We start from the raw sequence: 20,678 nt of genomic DNA on the forward strand, positions 1-20,678 counted from the left end.
GTGGGTCTTACATGGCAGCAGTTTTACAAGTATGGATGAGATTAAAAATGCACAGTTAGAAGACCTATAAACTATCCCCAAGAAACAGTTCCTAAAGTGTTTCGGAAATTGGAAAAAGCACTGGCATAAGTGTATAGAATGTAATGGGGAATATTTTGAAGAATATAACATTGCTGTAGACTAACAGATAAAGTTCTTACCAAAAAATAAAAGTTAATATGTAAACGCACCTCTTATGTTAAGCTTTCTGCTTAGAAGTCCAGAATCGGGGTGTGTTTCGAAGGAAATTTCAGCAGTGTTTAGAATAGCTATTGCGCCCATGTTTTAAGCAATACGTCTTAGAATCGGGTGAATGGTGACAGAGACAGATTTAGTGTTCCATCAGCATCAAAGACTACGATTTTAAAACTGTCTATAACGATGCGTTTCCTCACAAAATTATTAGTTTTCCTTCGTGGCAATTCCAGTAAGCCACGCAGCTTATTTCCGCATTCCTTCTTCATGCATCCTATTGGGCGAGGCTGACGTTTGCATAAATTGCAGCCATTTGGTTGGGAGTGGTAATATTAACCAACAGTTCTTTTTGTGTCGCCTCCAACATACGCTGTACTAACATTAGAAACGATCGAACGCTCATTACTTGGCAAATACTTCCTCTTCTTCGTCTTCTGCACATTTTCTTGCAATGCTAGACAATTATCCATCACTTCCGGATATCTAAGTATATCAGTAAGTATACAAAGTTAACTGACATTGGCAACTAAGATCCTACGAACAGAAACGACGTATATCACTGCATGCCGATCTACACCGCTAGACAGGTAACAGGCAACAAATTTTGGGTACCCCTGTAGTCCGGTGGCAGCGTTCTTCCGGGAAAGGCCACTTCCCCACCAAAAGCGCTGCTCGCTCGAGTTTACAGACAGACTATAAATGCTGCAAGTTCTGTTGCCAACACCAATTGTGGATTATGTCAGCATTTCCTCTCTTGTCTCCTCTCTCCACAACAGCCTAAAATATTCCCTTAATTCCTCCACCACCCAAGGTGCAAACTGTGTGTGTCTGTCTGTACCACTTAACTTGTTCAGTCACATCAAATGTCAACTGGAAGAAATTGGGGCATAGTCAAGCGAGATGTTGAGTAAGGACTTAGAATCGAGCTAAACCTTACTAGGAAGTAGTGTACAATCGGGAAATTTTTTGCATTGAGTTTTTCACAGGGGCTATGAATTTACGGTGTAGAATCGCAAAAAGAATAAGACTGGAGAAATTAAAAATTGAAGTTCAACTCTAAATATGTATACCAAAATCATGTCTGTACATCGAAATAACATTTCTAACACCAAGAACCTTGCAGTGTCATTTTTCCATAACAGCTTTCTTGGGCTTATGCTACTACTGCAGTGACAACCTCAACTAATTACATTATTATTGATATCTCCCCAAGGCTTCTGGAAATTACTTATCAGATTGCATTTAGTGCAGTACTCCACGAGGCTCCATTATTTTCCAGATTTAAATTACAAGACTTAATTGTTTTGAAATGTTGTACAAAATATGCTTAGTACTACACCCTGTACGATGTTTTTTCATCCAAATCTATACTTCATAAGCCACTTCAACTATACTTTTTAGCATGCGTGGCACCAGCAGCAGCATTTGAGACCTGTAGACATGTGGCAGAAATCAATAACCACACTTAAGAGTAGCTCTTATATTAACGGTGCATTAATTTGCCTATCTTGTCAGTGTAGCACATTGTGACAGATGTTTTACAATATTCAAGAATTTTGCTGTTTTCTTGAAACCAACAAGATAAATTTACATCACAAGTTCAAATCAGCCTTTGGGTTGAGACAGCTTTATTGCAATATAGCAAAGAAGCTTTCATGAGGAATCAATATGTAATGTTACCAAGTCTGTCAAATAGACTTTTCTTGCTTGTTGATCAAAAGATGCAGGATTGGTCTTACTCCTGCCACTACAGCAGATCTGAGAGAAGAACATTATTTTTGTGCTTTTTATATTATTAATGATGCTTTTTAAATGTGTGCTACTAATATAATGCGTTTAAATCAGTGCTTGTGTCATAAAATCTCCATTCCATTGACTCATTTATCAAAATTTCCTCCCTCACACAATCCATCAGCTGCAACAGAAATCTGTACAGATCCCTGTACTACAGCAATTTAAAATTATCATTATGTTACCAGTAGTCAGAGATTCATGTACAGCATTAAAAAGTCCAAAATAAAGACTCAAAGATATGGTAAACTATCTTCACAACAGTCACACCATCTGTTGAACAGGCCACATTTCAGAAAAATCAGGTCACGAGTCAGCTATACCAAATTTACATGTGCGAACACTATGCCACAATTGGGTACTTTTTGCAAGACTATTTATATTACAATTTTTAACTTTCGTGAATGTGGTAAGACATTCACCGTGTACACAGTTTGGTATGCCAGTCTGCACGATTTCCAGTGACCCAGAGGTGCTTTCTTTCTTTTACTACATTAATTTAAAATCATTACCAATACTGATGAAAGAATATTTTCACAATACCACTAATTTTATGACTCCAATGATGCTATATATAAAAATAAATCTGATACTTACCCTCCTTAGACATTCTGGCGTCAGCCAATATTTCATTTAATTCTTTGGTATAAACCTATGGATTTAACCTCTCTGAACTGTTTATTCTGTCAACCATATTAACCCTGATCTAGTTTAGTACATATATCTGAGTAATACACCTGTTTGCAACTGCACTTAAATATATACTGGAGTAATCCATTTATCAGTTACGTAACTGATATCTTTACTGGTAGTGATGGAATGAGAATTTAAAGCCACAAGTGTTCATGAGCCAGTATTACAATGTCGCTACATCAGACCGACATTAACAATCTCCTAAAACCTTAAATGTGCAACCTATTTCATTAAATCTTCACCTATTTTACACTGTTTGCTATTTTTTTCTTTATTTCTCTGAACTGTTTGATGTGAAAACAGCTGTAATTCCATCCATCTTACCACAATACATCAACTTTCACTTTTTAAACAATGCCTATCTCCACTACTATATTCATTAAATTTATATTTTGTTCCACTTGATATCTGAACCGATTCAATAAACTAGTGTACAACAGTCTTTATTTTTGATAAAAAAAAACTTAAGAATGTGCTGTTACAGGAAGTGTTGCAACAAGGATACAATTTTTTGATAAATTGCTTGGTACATCACAGAAAGAACTTGGGTCAATTAAATCAATATATTTTCATTCATTATCTGAGTATATCTACTCAATTTATGTGACACTGCAGATGTCCATGAGTCAACAGTTTCAAATATTTAAAAGTGTCATTTTCTTATTTCTATGAATATTGCACCATGGCAAGACAGCACAAAACACAGTAAATTTAAAAAAGGAAATGAGCAAACAGAGGAGAAGTTTCTTTCCTAATCACTTCCTTTCACGAGTGCTAACATTAACACTGAAACACCTTCCAACCTTAAAACTGCTTTTTGAATGTTTTGCATTGTCTTATTGTCTCACTCCACACATCACATATCATTACAATCCAATCAAGTTGTCAGTGCTATGAAGGTGAAAGTGTTGGTGGTGGTACTGGCAGCAGCAGAAACAGCCTGGCACACCTAAAATTTCACAAAGATAGATCATGAGTTACATTTCATTTATTGTAAAACAAAATACTAAAACTAAACCAGTGTCCCCAATATTGAACAATTACTCCAATAAAACTTAATACACCCTTACAACAATGCCATCATAAAAAAAATCAGTTGTGTAAACTATGTGAAATCAATGGAACTTTGACACAGCACTTCTGAAGTAGTAAATAATTTTATTCAGAAATAAATGATTAAATTTAAAGTGTAGAAGGCGCATATTCTGTGAGACTTATAGTAAGAGCAGTATGATGAGTCTCAAATATGTTAACTACTAATAACACAAACTATTTGGAAAGTGTGGTACAATTTACATGCCAGGACCATAAAAACCAAAAATATTGACAACATTATAGTAAAAAAACTAATATATGGCATACTACTAAATTTACAAGAAGGTTTGATGGCTCTAAGCACTATGAGACTTATCTGAGGTCATCAGTCCCCTAGACTTAGAACTACTTGAAACTAACTAACCTAAGGACATCACACACATCCATGCCCGAGGCAGGATTCGAACCTGCATCCGTAGCACAAGAAGGTTCATTCAGATAGAACTTTTAGTAGCATCTCCCCATCCCCTTCAATTCCTGCATGTACATAATTATGACCATTCTAATATTTCATGGTGGTCCTTGTTCCCATTTTAATAAGCACAATCCTTCCCATTTTAATAAGCACAATCTACAGCTTTAGTTTCAGATAAAACAGCCAATATAACTCCAATTATGAAGTACTACTACTAATTACATGATGCATACACTAAATTATGTTGACAACTCTACATAACTACGCAGCACAGAGTAATAATAATGTGACCACATGTCGGTTTATCTTGATATGCCGAACAGCACTACCGTAAATAATTTAGGGGTATGTAGCATGCAAATTTGTACATATGTGGTCCTGAAAAGTAACAGTGCACAGTAATGCTGAGCATTATGGCTGATGGGACACAAGTTGCCACTGTTTGGGGTTTAGAATTAAAGACCCTTCCAAAGCAATAAAGCTACCCTGCTGGTATTATTTTAACACCTCACACGGTTACACTTCAGTAACTTGCAATGGTATTCATTTCTACTCACAAGGTACCAGAAGCTAAACTCTGTCCAAACAGACCAACTGACTGCCATTCATCCTTTGCTGATAGCCTAAAGGGCCATATTTTCAATTAGTAAAACTCAAATTTCAAGCCAAATATGTTGCTTGGTAGCTAAGTGAATTCATGTGAGATTACAAATTAAATAGTCAAGAGTCAATTCTCAGTTGGTCCAGGCATATTTTTGTTACTTATCAGTACTTTCACCTCTGGCAATGATTTGTGTACGCAAAATAACCAAGTTCCAATGTGGCCTAGAATCCATATTAAACTGTAGATCCCTCTGTAATGGGCTGGGTAAGTCCTTCCAGAGATCAGAGAAAGGTCCAAAGACATAGGAGCAGACCTAGTAAAGCACTGAGATGGGAAAGCCAGTCTTTGGGTCCATGACAGTTTACTTACAAAATAAGCTACACTGAAACATACTTGATACTTATACAAACCTGAGATCTGTCAAGTGTTCAGTATCTCCTGCCACCTCCGCCATAACCACCAGAACCGTAACCACCTTTCCCACCTGTAATATGAAAGAATTACCTTTCAAATGGCCAATACGGTTTAACACAAAATGAAGGAAGAAAAAAAAATTGTTACATGGATGTTACAGGCATGCAGCCCACAGCAATTTACAGCGTAAAACTGACCACAAAAACAATTGCAGCTTTTTAATGTTAAATTTTTTGCAACAAATGCATAAAATTCTGTACAGAATCCTTTAATTTTTTTAAACGATAATTACTACCAGACAAACCCTGCAAAAGTTGTTCCTACATGTGAATCAGATAGTGATATATTTCTGTTTTACTCCAAAATCTTAAAAGAATTCTTAAATTTGAAGATGTTTTATCTAACAGTCAATGAAAAAAATAGTGATATATACAATGAGCCGAAAGTCATTCATAATTTAAACCCTTACAGCATTAATCCTTAAAAACATTAGTATTTGAACTGCTCATAAGCCGTCAGTATGACTAAGGACACACACTTCCACACAGCAATGGCAAGATTTTACTCGGCAAGATTTTACTCGGCCAAATACAGCAGCTTTGTAGTCAGTTTTATGTTCCTTCTTTTCATCATTTAAAGAAATTTAAAGATGGACACGTACGTATGAATGTGCACTCTTTTACAAAATGGGATATTGCCCAAAAATTCATAGCAGTTAAAAAATCAATCTTTACAGTGCCACGTTAACATGTGCTTGACACTCTAACAAATACTACATACCATAGTGCATATGTTTTGTAGCAACTTAATATGTAAACTGAAGCACTTTGAGACAACTCTTTCTTATTGTCTTTAAATCCAAGGTTTGTCACACACAGAAAATCATAATTTTAACATGTGACCAGTTCAAAGTTAACTATGCTAAGGTTTATAATGTATCACCACACTTTTACACTGAATACGGACTTACGAGATCGATCTGCTGAGTATGGGCCTGGTCGACCACCTCCACCGCCACCACTACCCCTCATTGGTCCACCGCCATAACCACCACCACCGCCGCTGCCACCACCACCTCCTCTCTGGTATCCACCACCAAAGTTATCATCATCCCAGCCCCCTCCACCTCCATAGTTCCCACCACCTCCTTGGCTGTCCCAACCACCCCTACCCTGGTTATCCCATGGGCCATCTGAAAAAATAAAGGTTCAAAGTAAACATTTAAAAATCCATATCTTAGTTTCTAAGAACAAAAATAACATCAATCACCAAATTTGATTTTTATTTATTTTCAAAATATCCACACTAGTAAAGCTTTGACTGAAAGGATACTAATCAGTAGTTTTGAAGATTTAGGAAGTTCCCCAACCAACTACAAGACTGTGGCACATATTGGAACAATTGATGCCTGCCATCTGGGCTCCAAGGACATTCTTGGATCATTCCAGCGACTTACAGAAGGCTGAGCCCAGCCTTCCGCATGTAGTTTCAACGAAGATCAAAATTTGCAGCATTGTCCCCAAAACTGATCACAGTCCTATGGTTCCGAGTCCAGTGGAAGGCCTGAACCAGATACTTTGAAAGTTCAATGACAAGCTTCGCTCCGACTTCCTGGGCTTGTGCATGGGATTGACAACTATAGGGTTCCCCTGAATGGGTCAGGTGTGTGCTACATATCACAGGCTGCGCACATAACAGTTTTTGAAATTAGGTAACTCTCCATCCAATCTAGATAATAGCTGTACCCAGATGTTATCAGTGTAAGATTGAAAGAAATGCCTCCCAAGATTAGTGTATTAAAATTCTAATGGTAAACTGCCAATTAATTCACAACAAAGTGCCAGAGTTTGAAATGCTTGTGAAAAGCAATGAAGCTCACATACTAATAGGTAGAGAAAGGTGGTTGGAAACAAATTGAGCAGCGAGATTTCTGGGGAAAATTTAAATGTATATCTACATGATAGGCTAATGGAAAACTGATGTGGAGTATTTGTCACAGTAGAAGAGACATTCAAATCCACTGAGGTAGAAACTGAAGCTGCATGTGAGATTATTTGGATGAGACTCAGTACCAAGGTAGGCATGAAAGGATAATTGCATCCTTTTATTGGCCATTAAACTCATATCCTGACGTAATCAAAAACATCCGAGAAAACCTTAGTTCACTTACACGTAAGTTCCCCAATCATACTGTAATTGTTGGAGACTAATCATCCAACAATTGGGAAAATTACAGTTTTGTTAGTGGTTGGTATGATAAGCCATCCTGTGAAACTTTGCTTCTCTGAAAACTACCTAGAGCAGATAGTTAGGAATCCCAGTCATGAAGGAAATATATTGGATCTAATGGCAATAAACAGACCTGACAATCTGAGGATGCCTACATCGAAACTGGTATTAGTGACCATGTCACGGTTGTGGCAACAATTATAACCAAAGTAAAAAGGACAACCAAAACACAGGGTAGAAACACGTAGAGGAACTCTGTCCCAAATTTAAAAGAACAGTTGACCATGCAAAGTTTAAAAGAATATTTGACCCGACAGTGGACAGATATGTAGCCAGTAGAACAGTTCATAAGGTGAGGGCACCTCCACTGTGAAGAAACTAGGAAAGAAACAGATTATTGCATAATAAGTGTAAAAGTGTAGGGTTGTAGATAGACTGTGAATGAAACTCATTTAGCTGTCAAGAGAGCAATGCATGAAGCCTTCAATGACTACTGTAGCATGATACTGTCAAGTGATTTTTCACAGAACTCAAAGAAATTCTGGGCATATGTAAAGGTTGCTAGTGCCCAGTCCCTAAGGAATGAGACAAGCACTGACATTAAGGGTAGCAACGCAAAAGCTAAAATGCTTAACTCCACTTTCAAATGTTACTTTACAAAGGAAAACCCAAGAAAATTGTCCCCAAGTGTCAGTGATGTTGAGAAACAGCTGAAATTGCTGAAATTGAAGAAAGCTCCAAGCCCTGATTGAATTCCTGCAAGATTCTGTATTGATTTTGCAGTTGAGTTAGGCCCTCTTCTGACTATAATCTAAGGTCTCTCAAACAAAAAACCATGCCCAGTTCTTTGAAAAATCACCGGTCACACACATCGACAAGAAGGGTAGTAAAAGTGATCCACAAAACTACCGTCCAATATCCCCGACATCAATTAACTGTAGACTCTTAGAACATCCTGAGCTCAAATATAATGAGCTATCTTTAACAGAATGACTTCCTCCATGCAGCCACCATTGACTTCAAAATGTTGGTCATGTGACACCAAACTCGCACTTTTCTTGCTTGATGCTTTGGATCACAGCAGTCAGCTAGATGCTGTATTCTTGATTTCTGAAAAGCATTTGACACAGTACCACATCTATGCTTGTCAGAAGTACATTCATGTGGGGGTATAAAGTGAAATTTGTGACTGAATTAAGGACTTTTTGGCAGGGAGGATGTAGCATGTTATCTTTGTTGGAGAGTCATCGTCAGATGTAGAAATAACTTCTTGTGTCTGTATGTGTGGATGGATATGTGCGCGCGCGCGAGCGCGAGTGTATACCTGTCCTTTTTTCCCACTAAGGTAAGTCTTTCCGCTCCCGGGATTGGAATGACTCCTTACCCTCTCCCTTAAAACCCACATCCTTTCATCTTTCCCTCTCCTTCCCTCTTTCCTAATGAGGCAACCGTTGGTCGCGAAAGCTAGAATTTTGTGTGTATGTTTGTGTTTGCTTGTGTGTCTATCGACCTGCCAGCGCTTTCGTTCGGTAAGTCACCTCATCTTTGTTTTTATATATATATAAAATAGAAGGAAACATTCCATGTGGGAAAAATTATATATAAAAAAAGATGAGGTGACTTACCGAACGAAAGCGCTGGCAGGTCGATAGACACACAAACAAACACAAACATACACACAAAATTCAAGCTTTCGCAACAAACTGTTGCCTCATCAGGAAAGAGGGAAGGAGAGGGAAAGACGAAAGGAAGTGGGTTTTAAGGAAGAGGGTAAGGAGTCATTCCAATCCCGGGAGCGGAAAGACTTACCTTAGGGGGAAAAAAAGGACAGGTATACACTCGCACACACGCACATATCCATCCACACATACAGACACAAGCAGACATATTTAAAGACCATTCCTTTGGGGGTGATGCCAAATGTCAGACAAGCCTGAGAAAATAGAATATGGGAGCGTAATCTGGCTAGGGCGAAGGCATGTTTGCGGAGGGAATGTAAATAAAACTTAATGGGGTCGTGGGGGTGTTGTGAGGGTGACATGGTATTAGAAGGTGGAAAGTGTAACATGAGGTAAAATGTCTGCTTGTGTCTGTATGTGTGGATGGATATGTGCGTGTGTGCGAGTGTATACCTGTCCTTTTTTCCCCCTAAGGTAAGTCTTTCCTCTCCCGGGATTGGAATGACTCCTTACCCTCTCCCTTAAAACCCACTTCCTTGCATCTTCCCCTCTCCTTCCCTCTTTCCTGATGAGGCAACAGTTTGTTGCGAAAGCTTGAATTTTGTGTGTATGTTTGTGTGTCTATCGACCTAAGTCACCTCATCTTTGTTTTTATATATATATATATATATATATATATATACACACACACACACACACACACACACACACACACACACACACACACACACACACACACACACACACACGAGAGGGGGGGGGGGGGGAGGCACATTTAGCGCAGTATTAGGGTCGATTTCCGAAAATGAATCCTGTAATCTATATTCCTCTACTCTTTTTGGGTCAAATATTCGTAATTTATCTCTAGTTACAAAACAAAAATACTATTAAACTGTTTCCTTGCAATGAAAGGTCAAACCAGCAGCATTTTAATAACTGACCCTTAACACATATACCCTACAGTGAACTCTGAGCCATTCCACGAGGGCTGGGCTAACAAAGTTAAATTATCAGTAGTCCGTTACAACTGAAATTTCTTTACTGTAAACACTAGAGGAACCACATACACTGCTCAGGATTCAAGAAATGCTCATTTGCAATATCTAATAAATTTTTGTGCTCATTGTTGCCACATTTCTGTTAACTCACTGAGAAGTTTTTTCTGGAGTAATGAAAATTTTTCTTTTTTTTGTAATGCTCTCAGATGATTTTAGATGCTAGATTTATACCAAAATATGGAACCATTTTCAAAACATACTTTGTAAACTTTGCTTCATTATAAGGACTAAAATAACTAATTCTGAAATATTCTCTACTGTAGTAAACAGTGAAAAGATCATTCAACAATTACCATGCAAAATAACAATATTCAATTACACAGTGGAATATAGCGAACCAACCACACCCGTGAATTACGGTGGCCATGAGCTGCTGCGTGCTGCTATTGCTGATATTTTTATCATGATGCTCAACAGCTGGCAGCACTTGCGCATGATGAAAAGGTTGAACATTCGCAAATGCGTATCTCAGGTTTCTACTGGGAAAAATATGTTACAAGCAAGACACTGTAAAAGTTAATGTACATAATTGTAGTCAGAGGGTCTGAAAGGGTTAATTTCATGAGCAAGAAATTTATCGAACATTGTGATGATTGATAGTTATTTGTTTAAAAGGACTACATTACTGGATCAGCAGTCACTCCATTTCAGCTCAGAAACACGTAGAAATGTAAAAAAAGAAAAAAGTGGGGGATTTGGCTGTTCCAGCTACATAAAGAAGTCAACGAGTTTAAAAAGGGTGTTACAGTAGTTGTAACGTGATAGGTAAAAGAAAATTGAGAACACAGGCAGCATCGTGAACAAGAGGATCTAAGGGCACAACAAGGTGAAGGAGGAAGAAAGTAACCTATAGTTGATTGGGGGGGGGGGGGGGGGGGGCACACGCTGCAGAGGCAGCACCCCCACTTACGATAATAGTGAGTCGCAAACCAGCGTTACATTTAGAACTGGTACCTGAGGTACTGCAGTTTCCTGTACATATTGGTTGCTGAGAGTCTAACCTATCTAGAGCTGAAGAAGTCCCAGAGATCGGAAACTCTGGATAAAAATGGGTAAACTGCCCCAGAAATCCCACTCATGCAGTGTAGAATGGACATGATGGCATCAGGTGCTTTGTATGTCAAGGAGCACAGGAATCTGATGTTTGTGATGTACAGAAGTATTGTGCACTGCAGATTCCAGATGAATCAAGTGATCTGTGATGGATCAGAAGGACCGAAAGCCACTTTGAAATTGCGATATATGCCCTCCTGCTCCAAGGAACCAACAAAGACAGCGGCTGATCATTTGTTCGAATAACTTACACAGCCCACTCAGAGATAAGGCCAGCAGATAGTTAAAATATGCGGATCCTTCCTCAGTTTCAGGACAATAACAACAATACCTTGTTGCCACTGAAAGGCAAATTCTCCTTCCCACCAAATATGATTAAAAAGTCTGAGGATATATTGTATAATGTAGGCATGTAATATGTCTGAGCACTCAGTTGTGGATTCTGTAAGGTCCAAGGGCTTTATCTTGATACTCTGCCAAAGCACTGCGAAACTCCCATTCACTAAAAGGGGCATTGTGTGATAAGAGAGCCATGTGCAAGGACAGATAGATAGGTGGCAGTCAGTCAAGTGTTCCCAGGTCACAAAATGAGGAGCATTAATTACTGCAAGCAGACACTTCAGCAAAGTGAACCTCAAAACAGTTGGTAAATCCACGAATCAGTGCAGATGTTACCACTGAGAAGGATGCCAGATGGTGAATGGGCACAAATGTGGCAGAGTTCAGTCTACACTCGGGACGGTGCGGTGTGAGATTGCAAAAATGATAAATATTACTCCCAACACTTCATTTTCCTTTTCTTTATAAAAACTGCACTTTTGCCTGGAGTCTCTTGAATGCTATTAATTATCCATTGAAGGATGGTACTTGTGTAGTTCAAGGGCCCTGCAGCATTCCCTAATATATGTGGCTACGTCTTCAGATCATCATGGTACCGGCAGTCATCGGAGGAGTAGGCTATCATTTTTGCTGCAGCATGAATAATAGTATCAATAGTATCCTGTACCACTTTGTCAATATCCGTCACACAACTGGATACAAAAGCAACGGTAGAGGAGAAAGCCTGCCAGATAGCTTTCCAAAGTGATCAACGTGGAGCATATTGCAAATGTCTGAGTGGAGAGGGAGAGAATGACAGGAAAATGGTCGCAGTCACAAATATCGCCACAGACATGCCACTGAACCAGAGATAAGATATGTGGGCTGCAAACTGTGAGATCAACAGTTTATTATGTCCCGCGAGCTGCACTGAAATGTGTTGCAGCTCCAAGGTTGCATAAGCATACACCCAATTCTTAAAGGAGGTGTTCTAGTACCCGGCCTCCGAGACAAGTGTCGTTACCGCACAGACTGATTTCTGTGAAGATTCAAGTCCCAAGTAAGAGGAATGGGGATGGTAACTGTTCCATGAAGTAACAGCTCGTGGTAATGAAAAGGTCGGTCTGGGGATATATAAACATTACAACTGTCGTCCAAACTGACATACACTAATGGCCATGGCTCTAGTTCAGTGGTAGGTACTCCTGCTCACTGAAAATATCAGTTTATAAGGGTAAAACCCCCCCCATGAACCATGGACCTTGCCGTTGGCGGGGAGGTTTGCGTGCCTCAGCGATACAGATGGCCGTACCGTAGGTGCAACCACAACGGAGGGGTATCTGTTGAGAGGCCAGACAAACATGTGGTTCCTGAAGAGGGGCAGCAGCCTTTTCAGTAGTTGCAGGGGCAACAGTCTGGGTGATTGACTGATCTGGCCTTGTAACATTAACCAAAACGGCCTTGCTGTGCTGGTACTGCGAACGGCTGAAAGCAAGGGGAAACTACGGCCGTAATTTTTCCCGAGGACATGCAGCTTTACTGTATGGTTAAATGATGATGGTGTCCTCTTGGGTAAAATATTCCGGAGGTAAAATAGTCCCCCATTCGGATCTCCGGGCGGGGACTACTCAAGAGGATGTCGTTACCAGGAGAAAGAAAACTGGCGTTCTACGGATCGGAGCGTGGAATGTCAGATCACTTAATTGGGCAGGTAGGTTAGAAAATTTAAAAAGGGAAATGGATAGGTTAAAGTTAGATATAGTGGGAATTAGTGAAGTTCGGTGGCAGGAGCAACAAGACTTCTGGTCAGGTGACTACAGGCTTATAAAAACAAAATCAAATAGGGGTAATGCAGGAGCAGGTTTAATAATGAATAAAAAAATAGGAGTGCGGGTTAGCTACTACAAACAGCATAGTGAACGCATTATTGTGGCCAAGATAGACACAAAGCCCATGCCTACTACAGTAGTACAAGTTTATATGGCAACTAGCTCTGCAGATGATGAAATAGATGAAACGTATGACGAGATAAAAGAAATTATTCAGGTAGTGAAGGGAGACGAAAATTTAATAGTCATGGGTGACTGGAATTCGTCAGTAGGAAAAGGGAGAGAAGGAAACATAGTAGGTGAATATGGATTGGGGGGAAGGAATGAGAGAGGAAGCCGCCTTGTAGAATTTTGCACAGAGCATAACTTAATCATAGCTAACACTTGGTTCAAGAATCATAAAAGAAGGTTGTATACCTGGAAGAATCCTGGAGATACTAAAAGGTATCAGATAGATTATATAATGGTAAGACAGAGATTTAGGTACCAGGTTTTAAATTGTAAGACATTTCCTGGGGCAGATGTGGATTCTCACCACAATCTATTGGTTATGAACTGCAGATTGAAACTGAAGAGACTGCAAAACGGTGGGAATTTAAGGAGATGGGACCTGGATAAACTGAAAGAACCAGAGGTTGTACAGAGTTTCAGGGACAACATAAGGGAACAATTGACAGGAATCGGGGAAAGAAATACAGTAGAAGAAGAATGGGTAGCAATGAGAGATGAAGTAGTGAAGGCAGCAGACGATCAAGCAGGTAAAAAGACGAGGGCTAATAGAAATCCTTGGGTAACAGAAGAAATATTGAATTTAATTGATGAAAGGAGAAAATATAAAAATGCAGTAAATGAAGCAGGCAAAAAGGAATACAAACGTCTCAAAAATGATATCGACAGGAAGTGCAAAATGGCTAAGCAGGGATGGCTAGAGGACAAATGTAAGGACGTAGAGGCTTGTCTCACTAGGGGTAAGATAGATACTGCCTACAGGAAAATTAAAGAGACCTTTGGAGAGAAGAGAACCACTTGTATGAATATCAAGAGCTCAGATGGAAACCCAGTTCTAAGCAAAGAAGGGAAGGCAGAAAGGTGGAAGAAGTATACAGAGGGTTTATACAAGGGCGATGTTCTTGAGGACAATATTATGGAAATGGAAGAGGATGTAGAAGACGACGAAATGGGAGATAAGATACTGCGTGAAGAGTTTGACAGAGCACTGAAAGACCCGAGTCTAAACAAGGCCCCGGGAGTAGACAACATTCCATTAGAACTACTGATGGCCTCGGGAGAGCCAGTCATGACAAAACTCTACCATCTGGTGAGCACGATGTACGAGACAGGCGAAATACCCTCAGACTTCAAGAAGAATATAATAATTCCAATCCCAAAGAAAGCAGGTGTTAACATGTGAAAATTACCGAACTATCAGTTTAATAAGTCACAGCTGCAAAATACTAACGCGAATTCTTTACAGACGAATGGAAAAACTGGTAGAAGCCAACCTCGGGGAAGATCAGTTTGGATTCCGTAGAAATGTTGGAACACATGAGGCAATACTGACCTTACGACTTATCTTAGAAGAAAGATTAAGAAAAGGCAAACCTACATTTCTAGCATTTGTAGACTTAGAGAAAGCTTTTGACGATGTTAACTGGAATACTCTTTCAAATTCTGAAGGTGGCAGGGGTAAAATACAGGGAGCGAAAGGCTATTTACAATTTGTACAGAAACCAGATGGCAGTTATAAGAGTCGAGGGGCATGAAAGGGAAGCAGTGGTTGGGAAAGGAGTGAGACAGGGTTGTAGCCTTTCCCCGATGTTATTCAATCTGTATATTGAGCAAGCAGTAAAGGAAACAAAAGAAAAATTCGGAGTAGGTATTAAAATCCATGGAGAAGAAGTAAAAACTTTGAGGTTCACCGATGACATTGTAATTCTGTCAGAGACAGCAAAGGACTTGGAAGAGCAGTTGAACGGAATGGACTGTGACTTGAAAGGAAGATATAAGATGAACATCAACAAAAGCAAAACGAGGATAATGGAATGTAGTCAAATTAAATCGGGTGATGCTGATGGGATTAGATTAGGAAATGAGACACTTAAAGTAGTAAAGGAGTTTTGCTATTTAGGGAGTAAAATAACCGATGATGGTCGAAGTAGAGAGGATATAAAATGTAGACTGGCAATGGCAAGGAAAGCGTTTCTGAAGAAGAGAAATTTGTTAACATCAAGTATAGATTTAAGTGTCAGGAAGTCGTTTCTGAAAGTATTTGTATGGAATGTAGCCATGTATGGAAGTGAAACATGGACGATAACTAGTTTGGACAATAAGAGAATAGAAGCTTTCGAAATGTGGTGCTACAGAAGAATGCTGAAGATTAGATGGGTAAATCACGTAACTAATGAGGCGGTATTTAATAGAATTGGGGAGAAGAGGAGTTTGTGGCACAACTTCACTAGAAAAAGGGATCAGTTGGTAGGACATGTTCCGAGGCATCAAGGGATCATCAATTTAGTAATGGAGGGCAGTGTGGAGGGTAAAAATCATAGAGGGAGACCAAGAGATGAATACCCTAAGCAGATTCAGAAGGATGTAGGTTGCAGAATGTACTGGGAGATGAAGCAGTTTGCACAGGATATAGTAGCATGGTGAGCTGCATCAAACCAGTCTCAGGACTGAAGACCACAACAACAATTTTCTCCTCTCTTAAACACTGAACATTGCAGTGAATGAGGAGGGTGCAGTCGAGACATGAGACATTGAGGGGGTTGGTCACCAAGGGCTGCCCTCATGAGATGCCCATCTAGATGCCAGACAGGTAGCCTCATTAATGCTGCAGGACATGTGTCTGAACCACTAGCACCTAAAACAGCTCATCGGTGGAGGAAAATAAGGCCTGAAATCACACCTATAAACCATGACCTTAACCTTCTCACACAAAATGTTGCCATCAAAGGCCAGGATAAAAGCTCCAGTGTCAATTGTATTATCTTTGGCTCCCTTGTAGATGTGGGGAACAAAACATATCACACTGCACTGGATTAGTACTCATCATCATTTTGCAGCATTTGGTCCTGGTGGACGGTAACACATTTAATTCTATTGGGCTTGTTATGAGGATAAATGGTGACTGGTACATTTATCTTTAAACATGCCTGAAGTGCAGGCAATTGGTTGGCATGATGTTTTGATCAGCAAAGGTTCATTTCTCATCTTTTCTATTGCTGCAACCTCCCCAAACCAATCTTCCATATTTTCAACGAAAAAGAGTGGCTTTGTTGTAGCAAAAGATCTGCCATCAGTTTGGAAACGTACCAAGAACTCTGCAAATTGTTCACTTCCATTTCTCCTTATCTGGCTCTGAGAATGTAGTAAATACCGTAGTATGGTAAACCTCTCATTAAAGTCACTGTTCCTGACTGCTGAGATGTTTGTGTTGGCAGGGCTACCAATAAGTTTGATCCATGTCATTGCAGACCACCCATCCCAAAACCAATCACTGCAATCGGAAGCTCTCCCCATGGGTAACAACCTGCCAGGGCAAAGGCTACCTGCCTCAGTAGCTGATGTCCCGTGTCCCGGTAACCTTAAGTTTAGAGGCATCAGTGCCTTGGCCAACACAGGGAGGTTACAGGTCTGGCATCGGCAGTGAGATTCCTGTGTTGTCGGAGGGCTACCACCGAGAGGCTACACGACAACCCCACTGCTAACTCACTACTCTGCTGGATTTCAGGTGCAGTGAAATATCTACTTGAATGGTAGGTGCGAAAGATAACAGCACACAGTGGAGTTTTTTTTTCCTGTAGCTTAGTGAAGGGTAAAAAACCTAAATTTAAGGATGCAATCGGCTGAGCATGTGTCATCTGCTAAAAGGGAAGATATATCAGGCGACAGCTGTAAACGGGCGCACAGCAGATTAAAATAGGAGCACTGAAGTAAAAGGTCTCTCACCATCCTCGATTGAGATCAGTGTGGACAAAGTGGGGGAGGATCACCACTTGAAAGATGTCGATGGCTAGAAAGACAGTGCCCAATCCAGAGTCTAGTTAAAATTCCTCCTCCTGACAAGGAGGCCGGAAGGAAGAGGTCCAAGCACAGGGAACAGGTTTTTTGTCCCGTAATTTATTGGGAAGGGCAGATCAATGTGTATGCCATAAAAGAGCAACACAACATAAAACGCTCGTTAGATCAGCAAAGAGAACTATGCAAACAGTGCACCAAGCACGAGAGACTGCAGCCTTTGCTGCTCTATCAGCTGCCTCATTTCTGCGGATAACAACACACCCTGAGATCCAGAGGAATGCCATGGAGATGCCCCCAAGTGGAGCACGTGGAGGCAGTCCTGAATCCAGTGGACCAGAGGGTACACAGGATAAAGAGCCTGGAAGTTGAAAAGAAAGCTGAGCAAATCCAAGCATATAATATACTGAATCCGCTTATGGTGACTGATGTATTGGACAGCCTGGAGAACAGCATAAAGCTCCGCAGTAAAAACCAAACACTGGTCAGGAAGCCAAAATCTAACAGTGGTGTCGCCAACAATATATGCACTCCCAACACCAACAGTAGTCTTTGAGCAGTCAGTATAAATAAATGTGGCAACCTCCATTTGTGTGCATAGAGCAGCAAATGCCCGACAAACTATATGGAGGGGGGTTACTACCCTCGGGAAGATGACAAAGGTCACGGAGAAGGCAGGTCCAGTGGTGAAGCCAAGGTGGTGTCATACCACCATTTGTCAAGAAAGTTTTAAGAGAATGGAAGGAAAGGTAATGTAGCAGCTGACAGAAGCGGATTCCCGGTGGTGGTGGTGGTGGTGGTGGTGGTGGTAGTGGTGGTAGCGACGGTAGTGGCGGTAGTTGTAGTGGTGGTGGTGGTAGTGGTAGTAGTAGTAGTAGTAGTAGAGACGAAAGGTGGCCTGCATACCCTTTATGGTGTCGAAAAAAAGGGGCATGGGTCAGATGAGTAGGCATGGAAGACATGACTAGCATAACGACTCACACGGACAGCTCGCCGATTGGACAGTGGACGTTCAGCAGTCTCAGCGTAAAGGATCTCCACGGGGCTGGTGTAAAAAGCTACAGACACTAAATGCAATCCACAGTGGTGGACAGAGTTTTGGTGCCGAAGAATAAACGGCCAGGCAGAAGAGTGAACTATGCTTGTATAGTCCAATTTCAAGCTCACTAAGGTGTGATATAGGCAGGAGTTACCACTCAGAACACGGAGGGTATCGAGGGATCGTAAACAGCAAGCTGAAAGATATGAAACATGGGAAGACCAGCACTGTTTTCTGTCCAACACAAGTCCCAAGAATTTGGCGACGTCTGCAAACAGGTCAACAAGGCCTAGCTGTAGGGACAGCAGATAAACTGGATGACGCCCAAAGTTTACACAAACGGTCTTACTGGGTGAAAAATCGGAGCTGGTTTCGATGCTCCACAAGTGGAGGCAATCCAGACATCCTTGAAGATGTCATTCAAGAAGGTTGGTCCATTGAGAGCTGTAGCAGATTGTAAAATCATCAACAAAGAGGGAGCCCGAAACAGCAGGAAGGAGACAATCCATAACTGGATTTACGGCGATGGCAAACAGTACAACACTTAGCACGGAGTCCTGGGGCATCCTGTTTTCTTGGGAGAAAGTACGGGAGAGAGTAGTGTTAACCTGCACCTTAAATGTGCACTCTATCATAAATTCACGGATGAAAAGGGGTAGCCAACCTCGAAAGCCCCTAGAGAACAGTGTACGGAGGGTGCCTGTCCTGTAACAGGTATTGTACGCCCTCTACAGATCAAAAAATATACCTAGCGTTTGGCATTTCCTGATTTTGAAAGGAGAAAAAAAGAGGTCTACTTCCGCTACTCATTTCTTCAGGAGAAAGGCTGGTGGGTAATTTGGAGAGCTCTAATCTCAGCAGTGTGTTAAAGCATTGAGTTATAAATTGCGACTGGGTCCACTAAGGTATCTTGTGCAACAGTTAACCCAGGGATTGGGTAGAAACTAGACATGCAAAATATCCATCGAATTCGACTCCAAACTACAGATGAGGGATTGAAGGTGGTAAAGGAGCTGGCAAAGAAGTGCCAGCTTGTCCGCTTGCTACCGCGTATAACGCAACAGCATCACGCATGTTGCTGCTTTTAGTGGATACAGTTGGCCAACGTAGGATGACTGCAGAAAATGCGAAGAGCACGTCTCCACTCGCGTATGCGTCACAGTACGTCTTGTTCCACCAAGGAACTGGAGTGCGCCGAAGCAAAGGAGAGGTAGGAGGTTTGACCATTCCACAGCTGTAGAATAACTTATGTAGCACGAGTGGCCTGATCATCGATGCTAGGAAATTGACGGTCATTGAATTTAGTTAAAGAGGAGAAAAGTGTCCAATTGGCTTGGGACAACTGCCAGCATCTTGGGTGCCTGATGGCAGTTGTGGCTGTAATTTAGGGACACATGGAAAAGGGTCACTTGAGTGTGTATCAGTAAGAGCAAACCATTCAAAGTGCCGAGCTAGCTGAACAGTCCCCGACCAAAAGGTCCAAGTGAGAATAGGTTGATTTGGAGGCAGACAAAAACGTAGATTCCCCAGTGTTGAGGCAAATAAGATTCACTGTGGAAGAGGTCAATCAATAGGGAGCCTCTCTGACAAGGACATTGAAACCCCCAAAGTGTGGTGGGCGTTGAAGTCTCCAATCAGCAAATAGGGGGGGTGGGAGCTGACCAAGGAGATGAACAAGATCAGCCCTTGCCAGTGGTGTGGATGATGGAACGTACATGGTACAAAGAGAGAAAGATGTATGCAGAAAGGGAAAAACGTACAGCAACAGCTTGGAAGGAACTGTGTAAGGGGACTGGGTGATAATGGATAGTACAATGGAGAAGAATCTCAAGTCCGTGCGCTGGAGTGCCATCAACAGAGGGGAGATCAAACTGGACTGACTGGAAATGAGGGAAGAGAAAGCAATCGTGGGGACGTAGCTTTGTTTCCTGAAGACAGAAGATGATTGGGGAGTAGGATAGATTGGGGAGTAGGATAAGAGGATCGACAATTCATCCCGATTGGAGCCAATTCCGCAGATACTCCCATATTGACATAGGGTGGACGGAAAATGGAAAAATCTCGTCCTGGTTGCCATCAACTCAGCGACCACTGAGAGCCGGTGGCAGACAGCGTGGAATGGCATTCAGCCAGAGGCAGAAGATCCTGACCCATACACTGTTCGGAGGGGGGGATGGGGGGGGGGGGGGGGAAGCTTCCTGCCACCA

The 20,678-nt window shown here is 41.1% G+C and overlaps 1 protein-coding gene across 2 annotated transcripts in view; it reads right to left on the bottom strand.

Annotated features, from left to right (window-relative positions):
• Window positions 1-3,267: 3,267 nt before the first annotated feature.
• LOC124802963 (heterogeneous nuclear ribonucleoprotein A1, A2/B1 homolog) overlaps window positions 3,268-20,678 on the bottom strand; it is a 53,312-nt gene continuing 35,901 nt past the window's right edge. Inside the window, exons 5-7 of one of the 2 annotated variants that reach the window (XM_047264054.1) lie at window positions 6,217-6,438; window positions 5,243-5,307; window positions 3,268-3,667 (exon numbers count right to left, since the gene is read on the bottom strand). In XM_047264054.1, the coding sequence (XP_047120010.1) occupies window positions 5,261-5,307; window positions 6,217-6,438 (269 nt within the window). In that variant the 3' untranslated portion in view covers window positions 3,268-3,667; window positions 5,243-5,260. Of the gene's footprint in view, window positions 3,668-5,242; window positions 5,317-6,216; window positions 6,439-20,678 lie in introns of both variants that reach the window. The other variant, XM_047264053.1, reaches the window with a different exon arrangement.

Source organism: Schistocerca piceifrons, chromosome 6 (assembly GCF_021461385.2).
Source record: "Schistocerca piceifrons isolate TAMUIC-IGC-003096 chromosome 6, iqSchPice1.1, whole genome shotgun sequence".
Taxonomy (NCBI): domain Eukaryota; kingdom Metazoa; phylum Arthropoda; class Insecta; order Orthoptera; family Acrididae; genus Schistocerca; species Schistocerca piceifrons.